The sequence below is a fragment of the Diabrotica virgifera genome, chromosome 8, assembly GCF_917563875.1.
Source record: "Diabrotica virgifera virgifera chromosome 8, PGI_DIABVI_V3a".
Classification (NCBI taxonomy): domain Eukaryota; kingdom Metazoa; phylum Arthropoda; class Insecta; order Coleoptera; family Chrysomelidae; genus Diabrotica; species Diabrotica virgifera.
In genome coordinates this window covers 15,972,259-15,993,923 of record NC_065450.1, presented here as the reverse complement: position 1 = coordinate 15,993,923, position 21,665 = coordinate 15,972,259, and the positions used below count along the sequence as shown (strand labels likewise).

Sequence of the window (21,665 nt, the reverse complement as noted above, 5' to 3'; positions counted from 1 at the left end):
CACGTTTGTGATTACAGACATTTATAACATTTATTCTAGTTTTCGATAGATGGCGCTATAATCGAAAAAAATTATTTACGAATTATATAATATATCTACGAATATAATCTGTACAATTTATAAGACTGTACAAATCAAAGAAAGTACCATTTTATAAATGTCATAAACACAATTGATTTGTTTTTATGCCAAATTGCAAATAAAATGTGACAACTGTCAGATTTAACTAAAATGTCATGTTAGAATAAATATTAAAAATGTATATTATCACGGACTTACCTTTTTTTCTATCATTTGTGACGCACTGAAAAATGCTCATGAAAAGAAGCATATCAACGCTTTATCAATGCAAACTTTTAGGCCATAGAAACTTTCCATAATATACTGAGCTACTGCTAGCGCTATAGAGTAGCAAGTTGCCTACTGAAGGCTTTGAATAAAGAGGCTAATAAAGACATTAACTAACTTATTTCGAATTTGACACGTTTGCGGATCCGCGCTGCTGGATCCAGCATGTAAAAAAAGCGCTCGATCCAGCTGGATAACTGGATGCTGGTGCTCTAGATGGTTGTTTAATTATTACTTCTTATATTGCAGGAGATAATCGATTAGTATATCAAGGGTTAGTAGAAATTGTTTTCAACTCTACGAACTCCAAGAAGAAATGACTTCTGATGTTTTCATATATTGTTTGAAGCAATTGACACGAACGATCAATTTCGTCGTGGTGGGATTGGTCCGTACTCTGGAGGGACTGCTTACTCAACACGCACACTACACATTACACTATAATCTGATATGCGGAAGCAACTGTATCTTGTCAATGGCCCTAGTTGTCAATAAATTTATCGACTGTGTCGTTCTAATAACTCGTAAACCACAAAAATTGGAAAATGAATTTTTTGCAGATTTTAATAATGTAAAACTAAACTCGCATGTTCAAAAAAGCCTTGTAAGCCATACTTCATTACTTATATTATTAAATAGGTTTCTAATAGCGCGCATCCGCATTGCTGAGCGTATGAATACCAATAGTTTTTCTTGTCTCCTGAAAAATCGTGATTTTGGGGTTACGAGGTAATAGAAAGACACATACGTTATGCTAAATAGAAATAATTGTCGTTGTATGAAGAATACGATTAAACATTCAAATTAAAAATCGTTACGTAACAGTAACTGGAGAGAAAATAAACTCCTTGATTTTTAATTAGCAAAGAAATAAAGATACTCAGAAAAAAAGATACTCAAAAGAACTTTTTTCTTCTTCTTTAAGTACCGCGCCCAAATTTTAGGGTAGCTTCCATGACAATTTGCCTGTATCGTTTTCGATCTTGTGCGGCATGTAATAGTTGATTTTCTGATAAGCCAATCCATTGAAGGTTTCGGAACCATGAATATTTCTTCCTACCAATTCCGCGTTTTACGTCGATTTTTAAATCGAGTATTCATTGCAGTATTCTGTATCTGCTACCTCTCATTATATTCCCCAGATATTAGAGTTTTCTCTTTTTTCATCTACATTAAAAGTCACCTTCGCATTGACCTACTTTGTTTAAGACTTCTCTGTCTGAAGTGTATTGAACCCATGATATTCTGAGCATTCTACGATATGACCACATCTCGAAGTCTTCTAATTTGTTCATCATGTTAAGTTTCATGACCCAGGTTTCACATCCTTATAGTAATACAAGATATCTGGTAAATTACACTTGCTCTAGTTCCTTCTAGTCTCTTCATTATCCCTCGTCTATGATCGAATAGACTCGTCTGCTCAGATGGTGGTTTAATTGGTTTAGTATGGCTCTATTGTTAAGTCAGTGTGCTTCACAAGAGATATTCTTTCATTGCACGACCACCGTGTATAATATTATTTAGCATTATTTTATATTGTAGCATTATTTTATTGTGTATTTGCAACATGAATCGTGCAAAGATAATTTTAGCACTTGCAGAACAATAAAATAAAAGTCTTCCTCTTTACGTGCCATCTCTTTATTGAACGAGTCTGATATTACAAGCACAGGGATCGAAGCGAGAGAGGCGAGTAACAGACGAGTTCGATAAAGAGTTTTTACTGACGTGGTGCATACAAAATTTTATTGTCAATCATAAAAAACATTAACACTAACGAAAAAAAGAATGTGTGTACTTTGTAAGCACGTAAGAAGTTATATTTCTATTATTATGATTTCAACGAAATAAGTATATTTTAAACAGTTTAATTGTATTTTTGTTTAAAAATTAGACTAATTTTAATACGTAAAATAAAATACCAAAACTTAAACATAACGTTTAATAGTTACGTCATTGTTTATGAAGTATACCCTCCCGCAGTTGCTTTTCCCATGATGAATCGTAGAAAATTTAAATAAATATATTTACTAACAAATTATCAGTGAATATCTATCACTGTCCTATATATAATCGAATTAACAAAAACAGAATTTCATACTTTATTTGCATTAATACATAACTTATAGTCGAGGAAATGAAGCATTTTGGCTCGCAATTTTTTCGTCCAGCATGGATTTACTTGAAATGTTCACAGAAGGTAGGGAATAGTCCAAGGATCATTTTCTATATTATGCCGCTGTACGCTAAAACCTTGGGGGTGGTTGCCACCCCATCTCGGGGCGGGAATTTTTTTTTACATTTTAACTATGTAAGTCGATTTAAAAAGTGATTATAAGAACAAAATGTTTTTTACATTTTCTTCGTAAAACTTATATTTTTCGAGTTAATCGCGCTTGAAAGTAACAGTTTTTCGATGAAAAAATCGACTTTTTAAAAGGGTTTTTTGAGAATACCTCGAAAAATATGCATTTAATCAAAAAAACTGTAGATATCAAAATTGTATCTTTTAGTAACACAAACCAAATTATTTTTCTGTAATATCGCTAATACCAATAAAAATCGAGATACGGCATGTTAAAATTAGCTTTTTTCGTCAAATGCATAATTTGAAATATTCAAAGTAAAATAACGGAAAAACTTTGCATTTTTAGAGAAAAACTTAAATAATCTTTTTTCAAGTATAGAGTTAGGCCTTTCAAAAAAAATAATAAAAAGTTTCTAGTCTGTAAAGTAAGCGACTTATGATCAAAAAAAGTTCGGTACCTGCTTTTCTCTATGAAAAATCAGTGACAACAACCCCCTAACTACCCTCCTGATTAAAAATTGGTCTTCACCTGTTTGTAATTCCTTTTATGTTTGTTTTATCAATACACCCAAGAAGTTTGACCTATTTAAAAGGCCTAATTTTAGAAAAATTGGAGTTTAAAGAAAAATTAGTTTTTTGGAATTTCCCATTTTTCACCTTTTACTTCAAAATATCTCCGAAAATACTGGAGATACGAAAAAAATGATAGATTACCAAATTGTAGTTTGTTTAACAACTAAAATTCTCTTGTGCATAGATTTTCATTACAGTGAACAGTTAGCGAGATATAGCTGTTTAAAACCTCTATTTACGAGCAAACACCCCCTTATTCGAGCCCTATAAACCCACCCTAATTAAAAACTGAGGGATCTTACGGAATTTAGTTTACACATTCTTATTACTCTTCAAAAATCCTACAAAGTTATTTTTGAAAAATCTTTTCACCGCCAAAAATGAAGGAGCTATGTTTATAAAACGAATTTTTTTTTCGAAAAATTCGGATAGTCCCCTTATGGATAATTTTCAATGTATGTATAATACCACAGAACCGGTTCGTATACTGGAAGGTGACTAAAAAGCTATTTGTATTTGTACATATTTGTAAATTCGTATTTTTGTGTAAATAAATGTTTTTGTAATTGTTTAATTCTACTTTTTTTCCGTATACACTTATTAAAATATCTGCTTATAAAAACTGTAAGTTATTAAGGGTGGTTTTTAAGGGTTGAAATTTTACGATATTATATCCTAAAGTATAAAACAATCATTATTTTACCAATCAAAACCAAATTTTACCCATATTAAAGTATACAATGTTTTTATATAATTTTTGAAAATAAGGGGTTCTTTACACCCCTAAAAATATTCAACGCCCTTAAGCATGATATAGAATATAAAGTAAAGGGTGAGATGATCCTAATCCCAAATTTTTGTGTAAATCGATGCAAGCCGAAGTTATTCTTGTAAGATAAGTTTTTTTATATTTAGCTCCAACAAGGGTGGTTTTAAGGATTGAAATATTATGATAGTATATCTTAAAGCATAAAACATTCATTATTTACCTAATAAGAACAAAAAATTGCGAGGTTTTGCCATTTTTTCAGCTTCATTTCCTCGACTATTAAAAGATTTAGGAATTTTTTAAATTTTAGACGAAATAAAAATTTCGTATGAGAGTAATGAAAGAATGCTTCTGAATGAGGGCGGTTTCGATGTTTAATCGATAGTTCTGTTGTTATCAATATTGAATACCTAATTACTATAATTATTACTCAATCTGTAAAGTTTTGATTTATATTTAATGAATATAATTGAACATAAGTAAATTTTTTAAATGAATTTTTTTGTAAATTGAAAAAAACGGTCATTCACCTATCCAGCGATATAAAGTTTTTTAAAATGGGTTGTCAAATTACTGAGTAATTAATTTTTAGAATGAGAGGTGCAACGTGGATATCACATAACTAAATAACACAACTAAGCAGATTGATATGTTACGTAATTTCCACATTGCATCTCTCATTTTAAAAATTAATTGCTGAGTCATTTGACAACTGACTTTAAAAAGCTTTTTATCGTAAGATAGATAAATGACCGTTCCTTCAATTTACAAAAAAAATATACTGGGTGTTTCAATAAAAAAAGTCAACAACGTTTTTTTTTTCGAAAATCCGCCATTTTTTATTTAAAAGCGATATAAAAAAATCAATCCATTCCAACAAAACTTTTACTAAAATAAAACATTACAGCGAAAACCGCATATTTCTATCTTGAGTCGTTTAGAAGTTATAGGCAGTTACATTGGGAAAAAATATATAAATGGACACCCGGTATTTCTAATAATTAAAGTAAATACATTTTAAGTTCACTCAAATAAATAATTTATTACTGCCATCGACAACTTACATTCAATCTGAGTTAATTTGATTAATAATCGCGGCAGGTAAAGTAAAATTCTTCATTCAGTAGGTACAATAAAGTATTACTTTACTGCCGGCAAATGGCGGCAAATGAGTGCAATAATGAATGACTTTAATGAAGGTTGGCGATAATATTTATTTATGTACCAAGTCAGTAAAGTTACTCTTTATCGAACGAGTCTGATATTATGAGCAGAGCGAGCATATCGAGCGAGGCGAATAACAGACGAGTTCGATAAAGAGTCTTTAGTGACGTGGTGCATACAAAATTTTATCGCATTTTATATTGGTTTTAACACTTAGGTACTTACAATTTACAATTTAAGAACTGTTTAAATTATAAACGTCATAATAATTTTATTACAGTGATGACACATAACTTTTGCAAAATGGTTGCTTTGGATGTTTTATCGATAGTTATCAATATTGGATAATTACTAAATTGGTAAAGTTTTAATTTATTTTATATGAATACAATTGAAAAATGCTACATAATTTCACTTTTTGACATAAACTTAATTGATAATATCGCAAATTGTGTACAATATTTTTAAATAACTAAAGTAACTTCGTAACTCAAAATAAATTCGTAAAATAAGTACCTCAAATAAATTAATAATCGATTACTGCCATCGACCACTTACATTCAATCTCGATTAATCGCGGCAGGTAAAGTAAAATTCTTCTTTTAGTACAATAAAATGTTACTTTACTGCCGCAAATGAGGGCAAATTATTACAATAACGAATGACTTTAGTGACGGTTGGCGATAATAATATATTGTGCAACAAGTGCAGAAAGGTACTAATTTCTCACGAGTTTGAAAAGTTGCGGTACGAGCGCAAGCGAGTGCCGCAATTCAAACGAGTGAGAAATTACCTTTCTGCACGTGTTGCACACTATACTTTTTCTACAAGCACAGTTTTTCCTAAAAATAAAAATCACAATTTCCAAACGACGATTAATTATAATAGGTACCTATGTGATAAATTTAAAACTGTATTTAATTAATACCTACTAATCAATTTAAATTCCTTATACCTAAATAAATTGCACAGAAATAAGTTAAAAAATTAATGCACTGTCTTAATTTGTTTAAATTTAAACAATTATTACACATTATTGACATTATATTTATGCAGTCACGGATTTACACAAAACCTACTTCATTCGACGTCTCTTGCACAGGTTGCTAAATCCTTATTGGTTATTTGATAATTATAAAATGTTTAACAAGAATAAAATTGTAAAATAAAACAGTTGTAACATCCATAATTTAGTTTCTATGCTATAGTTAAATATAATAATTGTCTTATAGGTTATATATTTGTCTAAAGTTTAACCACGGATGTGATGTAAACAGAATATAACGTTACTCAGAATGCGGTAGTCCACGGATGTAAACAGAATATAACGTTACTCAGAATGGGGTAGTCAACTGTGCAGAAAAGAACTTTGCGGCACAGAAACGTCACTTTGCGGCACAGAAACGTCACTTTTCTGCACACTAATGTCAAATATCTTATACTGTGAGAAAATATCAAGTTTGCTAACATAAAACCGTGCAGAAAAGTGCACTTTGAATAGTGGTTGTAGAAAAAATATATTTTCGGCACGGTATGTCAATGGATTAGGGTTAAATTGTATAAAATAATTGTATGATTTTTATTATCGGTACATGTCGGTACATAAAATTAAACAATCGTTACAAGAATTAGATTTCTAAATTGTTTATACTGAAACCAGTTTTTAAGCTGAAAGTCGAAATGTCAGACTATTTTAATTGCATTTTTGGATAATTCCTAAAAAAACATAGTGATTGAAAAGCGAAATATTACCAGGAAATAGCTTTAGAACTACGCAAATTTTAAATTATTTTCACCTAAAGTCCATTCACTAGATCCATTCGCTGTTTTCCTCATTTTGTTTATAAACATACGAAGCGAGTCGCTGGCTACGTATTGTATCCAGAACAATTTCAGCCAACTAGCAATATCTGCATTGGAAACTTTCCCATTGCACACGATACCGATCTGATTAGTGCACACCAAGACCGGTTTTTTATGGCAGTTTTGGGATTTTATTTCAAAATATCGTCATTAGTTGAAAACTTTATTAGCTAGCAGTATCTATTGATACGCTAGGGACGGTTGACATCGAAGTTATTTAAAAAAAATTGGACTTTCACAAATTCTTATAGAAACCAATATATACTATATTGGTTGTATAGCATTTTACCCCTTTCCGTATCATATTGTGGCAATCTTTCTCTCTTAAATTTCTTTCCGACATCACCATGGAGTAGCCTTTATCCATGTAGTTGCTGGTCTTCCTCGTTTTCGTTTTTCGGTGGGGGTCCATACTAACACTTTTTGGGGATTCTCCTTCCGTCCATTCATCTTACGTGTCCGTACCATACTAGCTGTTGTGTTTCCATGTCATCTAAATGGGTCTATCCCAAAATCCCGACAGTCAAAATCCCGACGGCCAGAAGCCCGACACGCCAAAATCCCGACAGGCCAGAATCCCGACCAATTAAAAATCCTGTCAGATTTTCAAAACTATAATACATAGTTTTCATCTATTTTTGTTACGTTACAGTATTATTTTAAACATGGAATTTATTTATATTATTTATATTTAGTTAATTATACTAATATCACCTACATACTTGGAAATAAATTAAAACTGATTAATTCGCGAAGAATTTTTCCATTATTGTTTTCACTAATTTTGAAGAAATGTGGAAACTTTGAATTATCAACGTCCGTCCGTCTGTCAGTCCTTCCGCAAACCCAACTCATCCATCATTATACCAGGTAGAATTTGAGGTGTCAAATGAAAGATTATAATCCAAGGATGGTACTAAAGGTGAGAAATTTGACCTATCATGTCTGTGCGTCTGTCCGTCCGACCGCGAATATAACTTCTTTGTCATTATACCAGGTAGAATGGCAAATGAGGTGTCAAATGAAAGCTTAGATGGATCCTATGTACTATGTTTTGAAAACCTGACAGGATTTTTATTTGTCGGGATTCTGGCTTTTCGGGATTTTGGTGTGTCAGGATTCTGGCCTGTCGGAATCCTGACCTGTCGGGATTCTGGCTTGTCGGGATTTGTCCGTCGGGATTTTGGCTGTCAGGATTTTGGCTGTCGGGATTTTGGGCGGCACCGCATCTAAAGACATGTCATCTCGATCTCGATTACACCGATCTGAATTTTTTTTTCTATGTGTCAAGAGGGGGTTTGGGCCGATTCAGAAATGGTGTAGTTTGTGACATTTGACCAGCCATGACCAGCACAAGTCTGGGTAGGTAAAACAGAGTATATTTTTTGTATAAATGCTATTTTAGCTTTAGCTATGTTCTTTAAAGGTAAAATATTGCAAAACCTCTAAATTTTAAAAAACCGCTTTGATTGACATGAAATTTGGCATACACATAGTTAACAAGTTCAAGAATAAAAGTGATATTGTGCCGATGTGTGCTTTTGCGTAGGGGTGAGTTTCGCCCCCTTTTGGGGGTGAACAATATATGTTCGAAATAAGTCCGGAAATGGATAAAATGACTAATTCTAAGCAACATTTGTTTTATAAAATTTGTTCACCAAAATAATAATTTTCGAGTTATTTGCGTGCGAATATGTTAATTTTTCTACAAAATAACGCCGTTTTCAGATGGATTTTCGCAAATAACTCAAAAAGTAAGTATTTGGTAGAGAAAAAATTTTTATCAAAAATATAGCACGTAAAAAAATGAAAAACATAGTGTATATATTAGGTCACTGTGCCTAGTAGAAGCAGAGTTATAGCTAATGAAATGGGTTCATATTCGTCAAATTCCAAATCAAATATTTTAACGTGCCATAACCAAAAAACGAAGCGCTTTTTTGGGGAAAACTCATTTTAAATTTTTTAAAGTTTATAAAGAAAATGCTTATTTTTGTTTTAAAAAAAAATTTAGCATTAAAATAGTAAAGTACTTACGCTCAAAATAAAGTTGGTCCCTTTTTTTTGGTAAGAAATCAGGAAAATCACCCCCTAATTAGCATTTCAAATAAACTTACTTGTTACCACTTCACAAGTTTTTTACTCGCGTAGGTATTGATCATATGATCTGTAAGTTTCATCGGTTCATAGTCCTTACTTTTGAAAGAGCTGTAGTTAAAAGGGCTTGAACTAGTCACTTATCACGAATGTATGAAAATTTAGAAACACCGAATCTTAACCAATTTTTGTTTTACAGAAAAACAAAAAAGTACAAAATATTCAAGAAAGTAAAGCTGACTTTTTTATTGTTTAAGGTTTTTGGTATCTCTAACAATTTTTAAGTTATTTTGAAAAAAGCATTTTTTTCAAAATTAATTTTTTTAAAAATTTTACTTTAAAACCAATTTTTTTCAAAAATAAGCACTTTGAATCGATAAAACTTACAGATCATATAAACACAACATAAGTAAAGTAATTTGTGAAGCGGTAACAACTAATTTCATTTAAGTTGCTAGTTGGGGGATGATCTTCCTGATTTTTTTTTGCCAAAACAAAAGGGACGAACTTTATTTTGAGCGTAACTGGCTTACATTTGATACTAGAATTTTTTTTTGAAAAAACAAAAATAAAGTTTTTTAAACACTTTAAAAAATTTTTAATGTGTTTTTCCCAAGAATGCTTCATTATTTGGATATTTCACATTGAATTATTTTATTTGGAATTTTTCGAATATGAACCTATTTTTCATTAGCTGTAACTCTACTTTTCTAGGTATAGAGACCTAATATATACACCGTTTTCACTTTTTGATAGGCTATAGTTTTGCTCAGAATATTTTTTCGACAAAATGTTTATGTTTTGAGTTATTTGCGAAAAACCGTCTAAAAACATGGTTATTTTGTTGAAAAATTAACATATTCACTTGCAAATAATTCGAAAAGTATTGATTTGGTGAAAAAACTCTATAGAACAAAAGTTGCTCAAAATCAGTCAGTTTATCCATTTCGGGACTTATCTTGGACATATATTTTTCACCCCCGAGATGGGATGAAACTCACCCCCAAGGCAAAATCACACATCGGCACCATATAACCTTTTTTTTGATATGTTAGTTATGCGTATGCCAAATTTAATGTCAATCCAAGTGGTTCTTTAAAATTTACAGCAAAAACCGTGAAAGAATGTACTACTTTTAAATCGTGCCTAAGTGGTAAGGATCGGACATACACACGGCTCAGTAATATCAAAATCTGAAAAATTTAACTTTGAAAATTTTGGTGTGTCGGTTTAGATAATAATAATTTTTTTTATAATAACTAAGAGTTGTTTTATCTATCACAGATTTATTATTATTTATATGAAGGATAAGTATGTCTCTTTTCAATTTAATTTATACGTTTGTCTACTTGCGGCATGCCGTCTTTCGACCGACCTTGTGATTTTTAAAAACGTGCCCGGTCGATGGTTAATAAATAGGTACATTTTAAGAAACAAAAACAAATCGTATACTTACTTGATTATACAAAATAGTTCCTAGAATACAATCAATAAGGAGCTGCATCGTAAATCCAATTATATATACAAGGCTGATAGTAATTTCTGTAGGTGAAATGCCATTCTGTTGGAATATAAAAAACATTAGTTCATGCTATGATGTGCTCAGCTAGGAAAAATCACACAAAAATGTCAGAGAAACATTTTCCTACAAGGAGAAAGCAGCAGCTCTGATATAGCTTTAAAAAAATTTCAGTACTAAGTATTCTAATGCCTAACTAAGTTTTCCTAGAAACAAGAGTTAACGTTTAATAAATTACAACCTCCTCAATATTTATCCTTATTGTAACCCTTTTCAGACATAGGCCTCTTTTCTGAATCCCAGTAGTCAATAAATACTTTGACTACTGTAGTCTGTTTTGACTTTTTTGCCTTTTCTATTGTATTATCTTCAAGAGCCTAAATTATTTTTCTCTCTCTTTTATTTCCACGGTAGCCATAATTTTAACTTTAGGTCGAGCGCATCGAATTTATTGTGTGAATTAAATAATTCAATATTTGATGTGCCTACGAGTGACGTTCATCAACAAAGAAGGGGGCTATAGTAGCTTCCTAACTCTCCCCGTCTGAAATATAGCCACTATTCTAGTTTTCGTAGGGCAGTGTCGATCACAAGCAGTGTCCTCTGAATGAGTTGCGCCCGATTACGTGATTGTCTCCAATCTAAAATATTTAAAACAATCATATAGAACAAGTAGAAATTTCGTTTGTACAATGGTATAAAAAGTTTACTGAAAAACTATTAAAAAGTCATCTAAAAGGATTCGCAAAACGTTTTAGATCTAGATTAGATCATCTTCAGTGCCTAAACGAAGTATTTCCACTTTAGAATGAATGCAAAAGATTAAACTTATGACTAGTTACAGAAAAATGTGGATAATACTTACGTTCTGCTTACTAGATGAAACTAGCAAGCTTATAACATAGGTGACATCGAGAAATATGATTTACATATTGATAGTCTGATGTTAGTAGCGACTCTAAGTCGATGTTAAAAGATTACTTTAGTGCTCAAAGGGCAACATGATTCACTGCTCGATAAGAACGTGTGGCTCTTGCTAGTTCAATGGACACAGACCAACAAGAGTATAGGAAATAACAATCTATTTATCAGAGAGAAATGACATGACAAGACAGGTAGTCAATTTTTGGTTATGAATTCAAAAGTAGTGTAGTTTATGAATTTAAATTATTAGTTAAGCTGAATGGATGTTAATAACTGTATTAAAGTGGAAAGAGGAAAAATACTTAAATGTAAGCCAATTATAGACGGAAAAAATATAATACATAGTACTGTTGTAAAAAATGAAAAAATAATGTAGGGGAGTGCAATTAGAACGAAAAGATACCATGTTTCGGAAAAAATCAAACAAGGTTATATTTTTCTAAGACTTTTTTGTTAGTTTATAAATATGTTAAAGTAAAAAGTTCTACTCACAAATTTCGCCGCTAATTGTTAATTAATTGTTTAAACAATAACAATTGTTTTGTATAAATAATGTTAAGAGTATGGGTGAATTCAACATTTTATTTTGATAAAAAATGTTTTTATTTTAGTTTTGATTATGCTGAACCCGAATCTGACATTACAATTTAAAAATTCAAAATGGCGGATTCAAAATGGCTGATTTTCTCCTAAAAATCCTCAAAAAGTAGTTGTAAAATCCGAATTTTTTTTATAAAACGTGTTTGTTTACATATATGTGGATATTTTTGACTTTTTGAGAGGCTGCTGAACCTGAATCAAATTTTGATAATTTAAATTATAAAATGGCAGATCAAAAATGGCGGATAACTTAAAAAATAGTTGTAAAATCATAATTTCTTTACAAAATGTATTTATTTCTACATATATTTATTTTTGAGAGCTTTGATAAACCTAACTTAAATTTTAACATTTTAAACTATAAAATGGCGGATCCAAAATGCGGATTTTCTAAAAAGAACATAAAAAAGAACATCTTTCTAAAACACTTATTGTCTTTATTTTTAAAAGGTTGTTGAATCTGAATTAGAGATTAAAAATTTAAATTTCAAAATGGCGGATCGAAAATGGCGGATATTTAAATGAAAAACAAGTAGAATCCAATCAAACCAATATGGAATTTTATTCAAAAAAAAAGATAAACAAATAATTTTCACAATAATATTAAAAATTAAAATGTATTAGAAAGAATATTTAAAAAAAAACAAATTTTCGATTAGAAGGATATAATTACATATTGGAACATATTTTTAATTCGAAACCACTTTCCTTAATAATAATTTTTGATATTGTGAAATATAAAGGTACTTTACTCTTGAGTGAAATTCATATTTTTTGACATAGCTCGTATAAAATTAACGAAATTTGATATTTGATGCTTGTATCTTATGCTATCAGAGTATTTTATAAAGAATAACTGATTTTTCATAAAACTGATATTAAAAAAGTTATCAATAGGTTCCTAGTTACGCAGACATACTGTATAAGAGCTAAAAAAATTTTTGTTGAACATTTACTATCGTTAAAGCTTATTATTAAATGTATTTTAGGTAATTTTTACAGAAAAAAGTTTTGATCACTCTGTATATACATTTTTTCGGCTGGTAATTTTCGGTTTTTGTATTACATTTTTGTTATCTTTCTTAGTTTTCTCAAAAAGAAATTGTTCATTTCAGTTTTAAACTAAAATAATTCAGTGTTTTTTAAAGATTACATCCCAGGCTTTAAAAAAATAGTAAAGAATTTGTATTAGATTTATTCAAACTTGAGTAATACCGTCTTAGATTGGTGGGAATTCTGTAAAACTAAGAAGTTTTCAAAAATTACATTTTTGAGACATCGTGTTATTTGAATTAAATTTTTGAGATTTTTTTTGAATGAAACATCGTTTAGTAAGATGATTGAGAGGTAACTTGTGCAAATTTGAGTGTTTTATAAGTAAAATTGTATTAGTTACACATTTTTAAATCATTTTTAAACAAAATTCATGTAAGGCTAACTTTCCGCCCACACCGTACTTATTATGTCCATATATTTTATTTATTTTTATTGCAACCATAAGATAGCTTATTTCATCTTCTTTCATGTCCAATTTGTAAAATTTCTTTTGGTCGATAAGTTAAAAAATTACATTAAAAAACTCAACCGTGCACTTCTTCCAACGCTAGTTTACAGTGCGCCAAGGTGTGTGAGAAGGGTGACTTTAGCGTTATAAATAAAAAATTACAGAAGCTAGAGATTTAATTTTAGAAAAATCTTTATATAAGATTTTTTTTGTAAAATTTTCTGAATTTTTCAATGGTCAAGTCAGTTTTTTTCTAAAAATTATATTTTCGGAGTTATTTAAAAAAAATCTAACTTCGTTGTTCATTTTTTTAATAAAAAATGAAGCACCCAGTTCCCGAGTAGAACTTTTTGATATGTTGTTTATTAAACATTTCTTAATGAAATTACAAAAGGTTTTTTCTTGTTTGATTTTTTCCGAAGTGAAAATCTAAATGCACTCCCCTAATGTTGGTTGCCAAATATTGTGGTTGTAATGGTTGACAACAAAAAATAATTTTTTTATAAATTAGCTGATTATTTGAATTAGTGAACTAATAATTTTAAATATATAGATGGTACTGGAGTGAATAATAATACAGTTATTAACATCCATTTAGCTTAACTAATAATTTAAATTCATAAATTACACTATTTTTAAATTTCTTCTCTCTGATAAATAGATTGTCATCTCCAATACTCTTGTTGGTCTGTGTCCATTGAAATGGCAAGAACCACACGTTCTTATCGAGTAGTGAATCATGTTGCTCTTTGAGCACTAAATTTATCTTTTAAAATTGACTTAGAGTCGCTACTACCATTAGATTTCCAACATGTAAATCATATTTCTCGATGTCACCTATTTTATAAGGTTGCTAATTTCATCTACTAAGCAGAACGTAAGTATTATCCAAATTTTTCTTTAACTAGTCATAATTTTAACCTTTTGCATTCACTCTAACGTGGAAATACTTCGTTCTAGGCACTGAAGATGATCTGATCTAGATCGAAAACGTTTTTCGAATCCTTTTGGATGACTTTTTAATAGTTTTTCAATAAACTTTTTATACCATTGTACAAACGAAGTTTTTACTTGTTCTGTATGATTTTTAATTATGGTATACAGCCAGCTACCGGGATTTTCCCATTGAATTTAAAAAAAATTTCAAAATATTTTTTATTTACCTATCATCATCATCATTCAACCCGGATCTATCCACTGCTAGACATAGCTCTCGCTATCTGACGTATTCTCCCTTTTTGTATAATTGGCCTTATAAGATTCATTTGCGAGTCTTTTGGGATATATTATTTTTTTATGTCCCTTTGAATATTTTCCATAACCAGTTTATCCCTCTTTCTCCCATGTACTTTACCATTTTCGAGTATATGTCATCACCCCTTCCAGCTTTACCTGGTTTTATGTTTGATACTTACTATTTTACTTCTTCCGTTTGTGTTATCTTAATATGTTTCATTTCTATCGTCTATTTTTTCACATCTTTGTGAAAAGATGTGAAATTTTCTCTATGTAACTAATTTTATAAATATTTGGGTCATTGCAATAAAAGTTACATCTGTTCACATTATCTTACTTTGAAATTAATAATTTATATTAAGTGTGGTTAGACACTTGCCACTTGCCATAGAACAGCGTAACCAAAAACTATAATAACTTATATGACTTTTGAGTCGGTTTTTTACTCTCAAATATATTTTGATTTGTGTATTGTGAGCCACATTGTATCCATATTAACGTATTTTATTCATTAAATCTAAAGCAAAGCACGGTACCTATTCTATTACATTATATTTTAAAATATTAAGATAGAGTCCCTATGTATAACATAATTTATGAAGCTACTTACTAAATAAGTTATCCGAAGGATGCCAAAACAAATAGCACATATGCTATAGGCCAACTGGCACAGTTCCAGTGGATTCAAGGTTTTATTTATCGTGTTTGTGTATCTGGAAATGGTATAGGGAAAATATTAGACAAAATGGCGTTAAACGTAATAGACCAAGAGCCGTATAGGAAAAATTTGCTAATCAATTTATACAGTGATGAGTGCGCTAATAACCGGCAAACTAACGGAAAGGACTGAAAACATATAGACAAGGCGAAAACGGCGGGTTCTTTGGAGAAAATACTCCCATGAGATTTTTTTGCATAATCACATTCGTGAGACATTCCAGAATAAGATTCAAAAGTCTCCTACGCGAAAAGTGGTCCAAATTTTTTTCAACAATTTTCTTTAATCAAATTGCAAAAAATCAATATTTGTGGCCCGGAAATTTTTTTTAGGTTTTTTGGACTATTCTGGATAAAAAAAGGTCTCTTATAATAATATAATATAATAATATAATAATAATAATAATAACAATAATAATAATAAGTCTCAAATATCACTGAAGAAGTCTCAAATATCATCAAAGAGCTTCATAACTGGAAATCTCCTGGACCAGACGGAGTTCAAAACTTTTGGCTTAAGAAGTTCTCGAGTGCTCATGAATGCTTATCAACACTAATTAATCATGTTATTTCTAATCCGCAGGATATTCCATCATTCCTAACTCAGGGAACCACTTATTTAATACCGAAGGATCAAAATAACACCCAAGATCCAGCAAAATACCGCCCAATTACTTGCCTTCCAACTTTGTATAAATTGGTCACATCCTGTGTAGCCCGGCGTATCTACCAACACTGTGCTCTGAACAATATCATAGAGCCTCAACAGAAAGGATGCGCTAAGGGTTCCATGGGTTGCAAAGAACAACTTATCATCGACTCAGTCATTTCTAATCAAGCATATTCCAAAAAGAGGAATCTATTTACTGCTTTTATTGATTACAAGAAGGCCTTTGATTCAGTGCCGCATGAATGGCTTATAGATATTTTGAGAATATATAAAGTCGATGATAATATAGTGACCTTTTTACAACATATAATGACAGGGTGGAAAACTAGAATTCACCACCAAATACCTGGTGAAAGTAACATCGAAACTGAAAATATCGTAATCAGCCGGGGCCTGTTTCAAGGAGATCCGTTGAGTCCTCTGTGGTTCTGTCTAGCTATGAACCCACTATCTCAGCTATTGAACTCCTCAGATGCAGGTTTTAGCATCAAAAATAACAACAATGTGGTGGCGAAGCTTAATCATTTATTGTACATGGATGATTTGAAATTAATGGCTTCCACTCGAAACCAACTCGACGAGATGCTAAAAACTGTAGAAACTTTTTCTAATGATATTAACATGCACTTCGGACTAGATAAGTGTCGTATTTTAAATATAGTCAGAGGAAAAGTACAGCCCGGAGGATTCGATATGCAAAATGGCCAGAACATCGAGGCCATGGGTGAAAACGATATGTATAAATATCTTGGAGTAAAGCAAGCGAGGAAAATTGACCATAAACAAATGAAAACAGAGATAACTACTGAGTTTATACGAAGGGTAAAACAGCTGCTTCGCTCACACCTTAACAGTAGAAATTTGTTTAAGGCACTAAACACCTACGCATGTTCCGCGCTTAGCTACTCATTTGGTATTATTAAGTGGACAAAAACAGATATAGAGGCTCTTCAGCGAAAAGTACGAACACACCTCACAAAGGCACAAAAACACCATCCTAAAAGTGCAGTAGAAAGAACAACATTACCACGGAATCTAGGAGGAAGAGGACTTATGGATATAGGTGAGCAATTAGATAAACAAATTGCTAATTTAAGAACTTATTTTCAGATGCAGGCTGAGACATCTAATCTACATCGCGCTATCTGCGCAGTAGATGACACAACACCGATCAAACTGAGGGAACCAGAAATGCGCATAAACCACCTTACTAAGGACGAAAAAGTGCGCGCCTGGATGGGTAAACCTCTGCACGGGCGACATCCCAATGAGGTCAGCCAAGATTATGTCGACAATATAGCGTCGAACTACTGGTTGACATCAGGAAAGATGTTCCCTGAGACGGAGGGTTCATTACTGGCCATTCAGGATCAGGTTATACCAACCAGAAATTACTTGAAATATATCATCAAAGACCCTCAGATTCAAAACGACAGATGCCGATATGGATGTCAAGCCCAAGAAACCATCCAACATCTTACAGGGGGCTGCCAGGCATTTGCTGCAACTGAATACAAGGAACGGCATGACGCAGTGGGAAAAATCCTTCATCAAGAGATAGCTATCAAGCTGGGACTTCTCCAAACAGACCATCTCCCGTATTATCAATACGTCCCTGAGAGTATGCTTGAGGATGGCAACTACAAGCTATACTGGGACCGCACTGTGCTCACAGACCAAACAGTGGCACATAATAGACCAGATCTCGTACTAGTTAATAAATTAACAAGACAAACAACACTAATTGATGTGGCGATACCTAACAACAATAATCTACGTAGTAAATTTACTGAAAAGATCGCCAAGTACAGAGATCTAGAAATTCAAATACGAAGGCAATGGAGAATGCAAAGTACCCAGACGATACCGATTATTATGTCTACTACTGGAGTCATTCCGAAGACCCTCCCCAAAAGCATAAAAAAGATGGTTCTTAATGAACATTTTTATAAGACCATGCAGAAAGCAGTACTACTCGCAACGGCCAGATGTGTACGAAAATTTTTGGGAGATACACCTGCATACCAAGTCACCTAGGGCTCGATAACACGGAAAGAGTCCCACCAGAGCTCAATCCTTTTGATACCGTAGGTATCTGGGATGAGTCAATTTTCCCCTTAGAGGGAGTGTGAGCCGTATGGCTAAATCTGGATAATAATAATAATAAGCGTTTTCCTGTGGGAGATTTTTGTCGGTTATTCTATCAGGCGCGGCCCCCTGCGAATGGGGGATGATCTCTGGGTATTTGTAGCGCCAATACCCAGAGAGTAGCAGGGATACTTGCCGTGGAACAAAAACTGACACCTGGCAGTAGGTATAAAATGCACACCCATGAGAATGAAGATAAATAATTTATGTTTAGGATCGCTGCCTGGGGATCGCCAGGGCACGTCTGGAGCCGGCGCTGGACGTGACAGAATGCGGGACGTCGGTGGCAGGGTGTTGAGGAGGCGGGCCCCTGTCATACAATCAGCTACAGCTCAACCACAACCACAACCACAAGCGAGCCAAACAACAACAAGAGCTCCACCCGCCGAAGGTGCTGCGCTGGATCATCAGCCGGCGCTCACTCAAGCGGGACGACCGAGGCAGCGCATGAAATGGACTGTGTCCATTAATGAAAACATTTTGCGCTTCTATTACAAGGTGACAAACCTCGGCCAAGAAACAATCGGCTACCGACAACAGCTGTATGCCAAATTTTGCAGGTCATACCCAGATATTCAAGTATCGGAGCAAAGAGTATCAGATCAATACCGGGTAATCATAAGGAACAACCTTACCCCAGAGACTAGACGCAATTCGATCAAAAGCGAAGTCGAACGGGAGATTAATAACCAAGAACAAGTTTTAGATCAAGTCCCTAATGAAATCCTCAATGAGCAGATTCCTGGGATTCCCATGCCAGAAACTCAACCAGATAATACACAGCAGGAAAACGACGAGTTGCGCGATAGTCTAGTAAACGAAATGGCTCGTGCCGTACAAGAGTTTAATGGCACAAACCCACTTAGCAGACCACCTCTACCACGAATAAACTCTTGTAAGAAACTAGGTGCTCTGTTACAAATTGTGAACACTGAAGCCCTACCCAACTATGTCGTAGAAGCTCACACGTTGCAGCTGAGTACTGTGCAGCAACAGCAATTGCTAATGTAATGGGTGTTAAGATCAGAACACGACGGGGTACTAATAACGAAAGAACTGGTAACAGAATTGTACCCTGGGAAAAAAGACTGCTCGGAAAGATCGAATTGCTACGTAGGGATATTGGTATAGTCACAGAATACATACGAGGTGTAACAAGTAGAAAAGTCATCAGGAGAGCTGAAAAAATAATGCTGACTACCGCAAGACACTCAAGATATGATCCAGAAAACAACACAGTCCATCAGTGTCTGGATACATTAAAACAAATGCTCTCCGTTTATTCAGGACGACTAAGGAGGTACAAAGTTAGTAACAACCGCAAAAGCGACAATGTTATTTTTGAAAGTTCTGAAAAGGCGTTCTATCGAAAACTCAATTCCACTGTAGAACGTGTCGATAAGACTTACCCAAGCCAAGAAGAAATTCATGAGTTTTGGGGAAATCAACTTTCCACGCCAGCTGCTCTTAACAACAATGCTGGATGGATAGAAAATACGACAGAGAACGGCCAACACTACATTACCACCCTTTACGAACCCTTAACTACTGAAGAAGTCTCAAATACCATCAAAGAGCTTCATAACTGGAAATCTCCTGGACCAGACGGAGTTCAAAACTTTTGGCTCAAGAAGTTTTGGAGTGTTTATGAACGCTTATCAACATTAATTAATCATGTTATTTCTAATCCGCAGGATATACCATCATTCCTAACTCAGGGAACCACTTATTTAATTCCGAAGGATCAAAATAACACCCAAGATCCAGCCAAATACCGCCCAATTACTTGTCTTGCAACTTTGTATAAATTGGTCACATCCTGTGTAGCCCGGCGTATCTACCAACACTGTGCTCTGAACAATATCATAGAGCCCCTCAACAAAAAGGATGCCCTAAGGGTTCCATGGGTTGCAAAGAACAACTCAGTCATTTCTAACCAGGCATATTCCAAAAAGAGGAATCTTTTTACTGCCTTCATTGATTACAAGAAGGCATTTGATTCAGTGCCGCATGAATGGCTTATAGATATATTGAGAATATATAAAGTCGATGATAATTTAGTGATCTTTTTAGAGCAAATAGTGACGGAGTGGAAGACTAGAATTCACCTTCAAATACCTGTTAAAAATAACATCGAAACTGAAAATATCGCAATCAGCCGGGGCCTGTTTCAAGGAGATGATTCGTTGAGTCCACTGTGGTTCTGTCTAGCTATGAACCCACTATCTCAGCTATTGAACTCCACGGACGCAGGTTTTAGCATCAAAAATAACAACAATGTGGTGGCGAAGCTTAATCATTTATTGTATATGGATGATTTGACATTAATGGCTTCCACTCGAAACCAACTCGATGAGATGCTAAAAACGTAGAAACTTTTTGTAATGACATTAGTATGCACTTCGGACTAGACACATATTTTAAATATGGTCAGAGGAAAAGTACAGCCCGGAGGATTCGATATGCAAAATGGCTATAATATCGAGGCCATGGGTGAAAAAGATATGTATAAATATCTTGGAGTACAGCAAGCGCGGAAAATTGACCATAAACAAATGAAAACAGAGATAACTACTGAGTTTATACGAAGGGTAAAACAGCTTCTTCGCTCACACCTTAATAGTAGAAATTTGTTTAAGGCACTAAACACCTACGCATGTTCCGCGCTTAGCTATTCATATTGTTAAGTGGACAAAGACGGACATAGAAAATCTTCAGCGAAAAGTAAGAACGCACCTCACAAAGGCACAAAAACACCATCCAAAAAGTGCAGTAGAACGAACGACATTACCACGGAATTTAGGAGGAAGAGGACTTATGGATATAGGTGAGCAATTAGACAAACAAATTGCTAATTTAAGATCTAATTTTCAGATGCAGGCTGAAACATCTACTCTACATCGCGCTATCTGCGCAGTAGATGACACAACACCGATAAAACTGAGGGAAGCAGAACTGCGCATAAACCACCTTACTAAGGACGAAAAGTGGGCGCCTGTACGGGTAAATCTCTGCACGGGCGATATCCCAATGAGGTCAGCCAAGATTATGTCGACAATATAGCGTCGAACTACTGGTTGACATCAATAAAGATGTTCCCTGAAACGGAGGGTTCATTACTGGCCATTCAGGATCAGGTTATACCAACCAGAAATTACCTGAAATATATCATCAAATACCCTCATGTTCAAAACGACAGATGCCGATATGGATATCAAGCCC

The 21,665-nt window shown here is 33.2% G+C and overlaps 1 protein-coding gene across 2 annotated transcripts in view; it reads right to left on the bottom strand.

Annotated features, from left to right (window-relative positions):
• Window positions 1-21,665, bottom strand: part of LOC126889429 (uncharacterized) — an 88,803-nt gene that overhangs the window by 27,322 nt on the left and 39,816 nt on the right. Inside the window, exons 2-3 of one of the 2 annotated variants that reach the window (XM_050657734.1) lie at window positions 15,519-15,621; window positions 10,582-10,686 (exon numbers count right to left, since the gene is read on the bottom strand). In XM_050657734.1, coding sequence (XP_050513691.1) covers window positions 10,582-10,629 — 48 coding nt within the window. In that variant the 5' untranslated portion in view covers window positions 10,630-10,686; window positions 15,519-15,621. The remainder of the gene's footprint in view (window positions 1-10,581; window positions 10,687-15,518; window positions 15,622-21,665) is intronic. The other variant, XM_050657735.1, reaches the window with a different exon arrangement.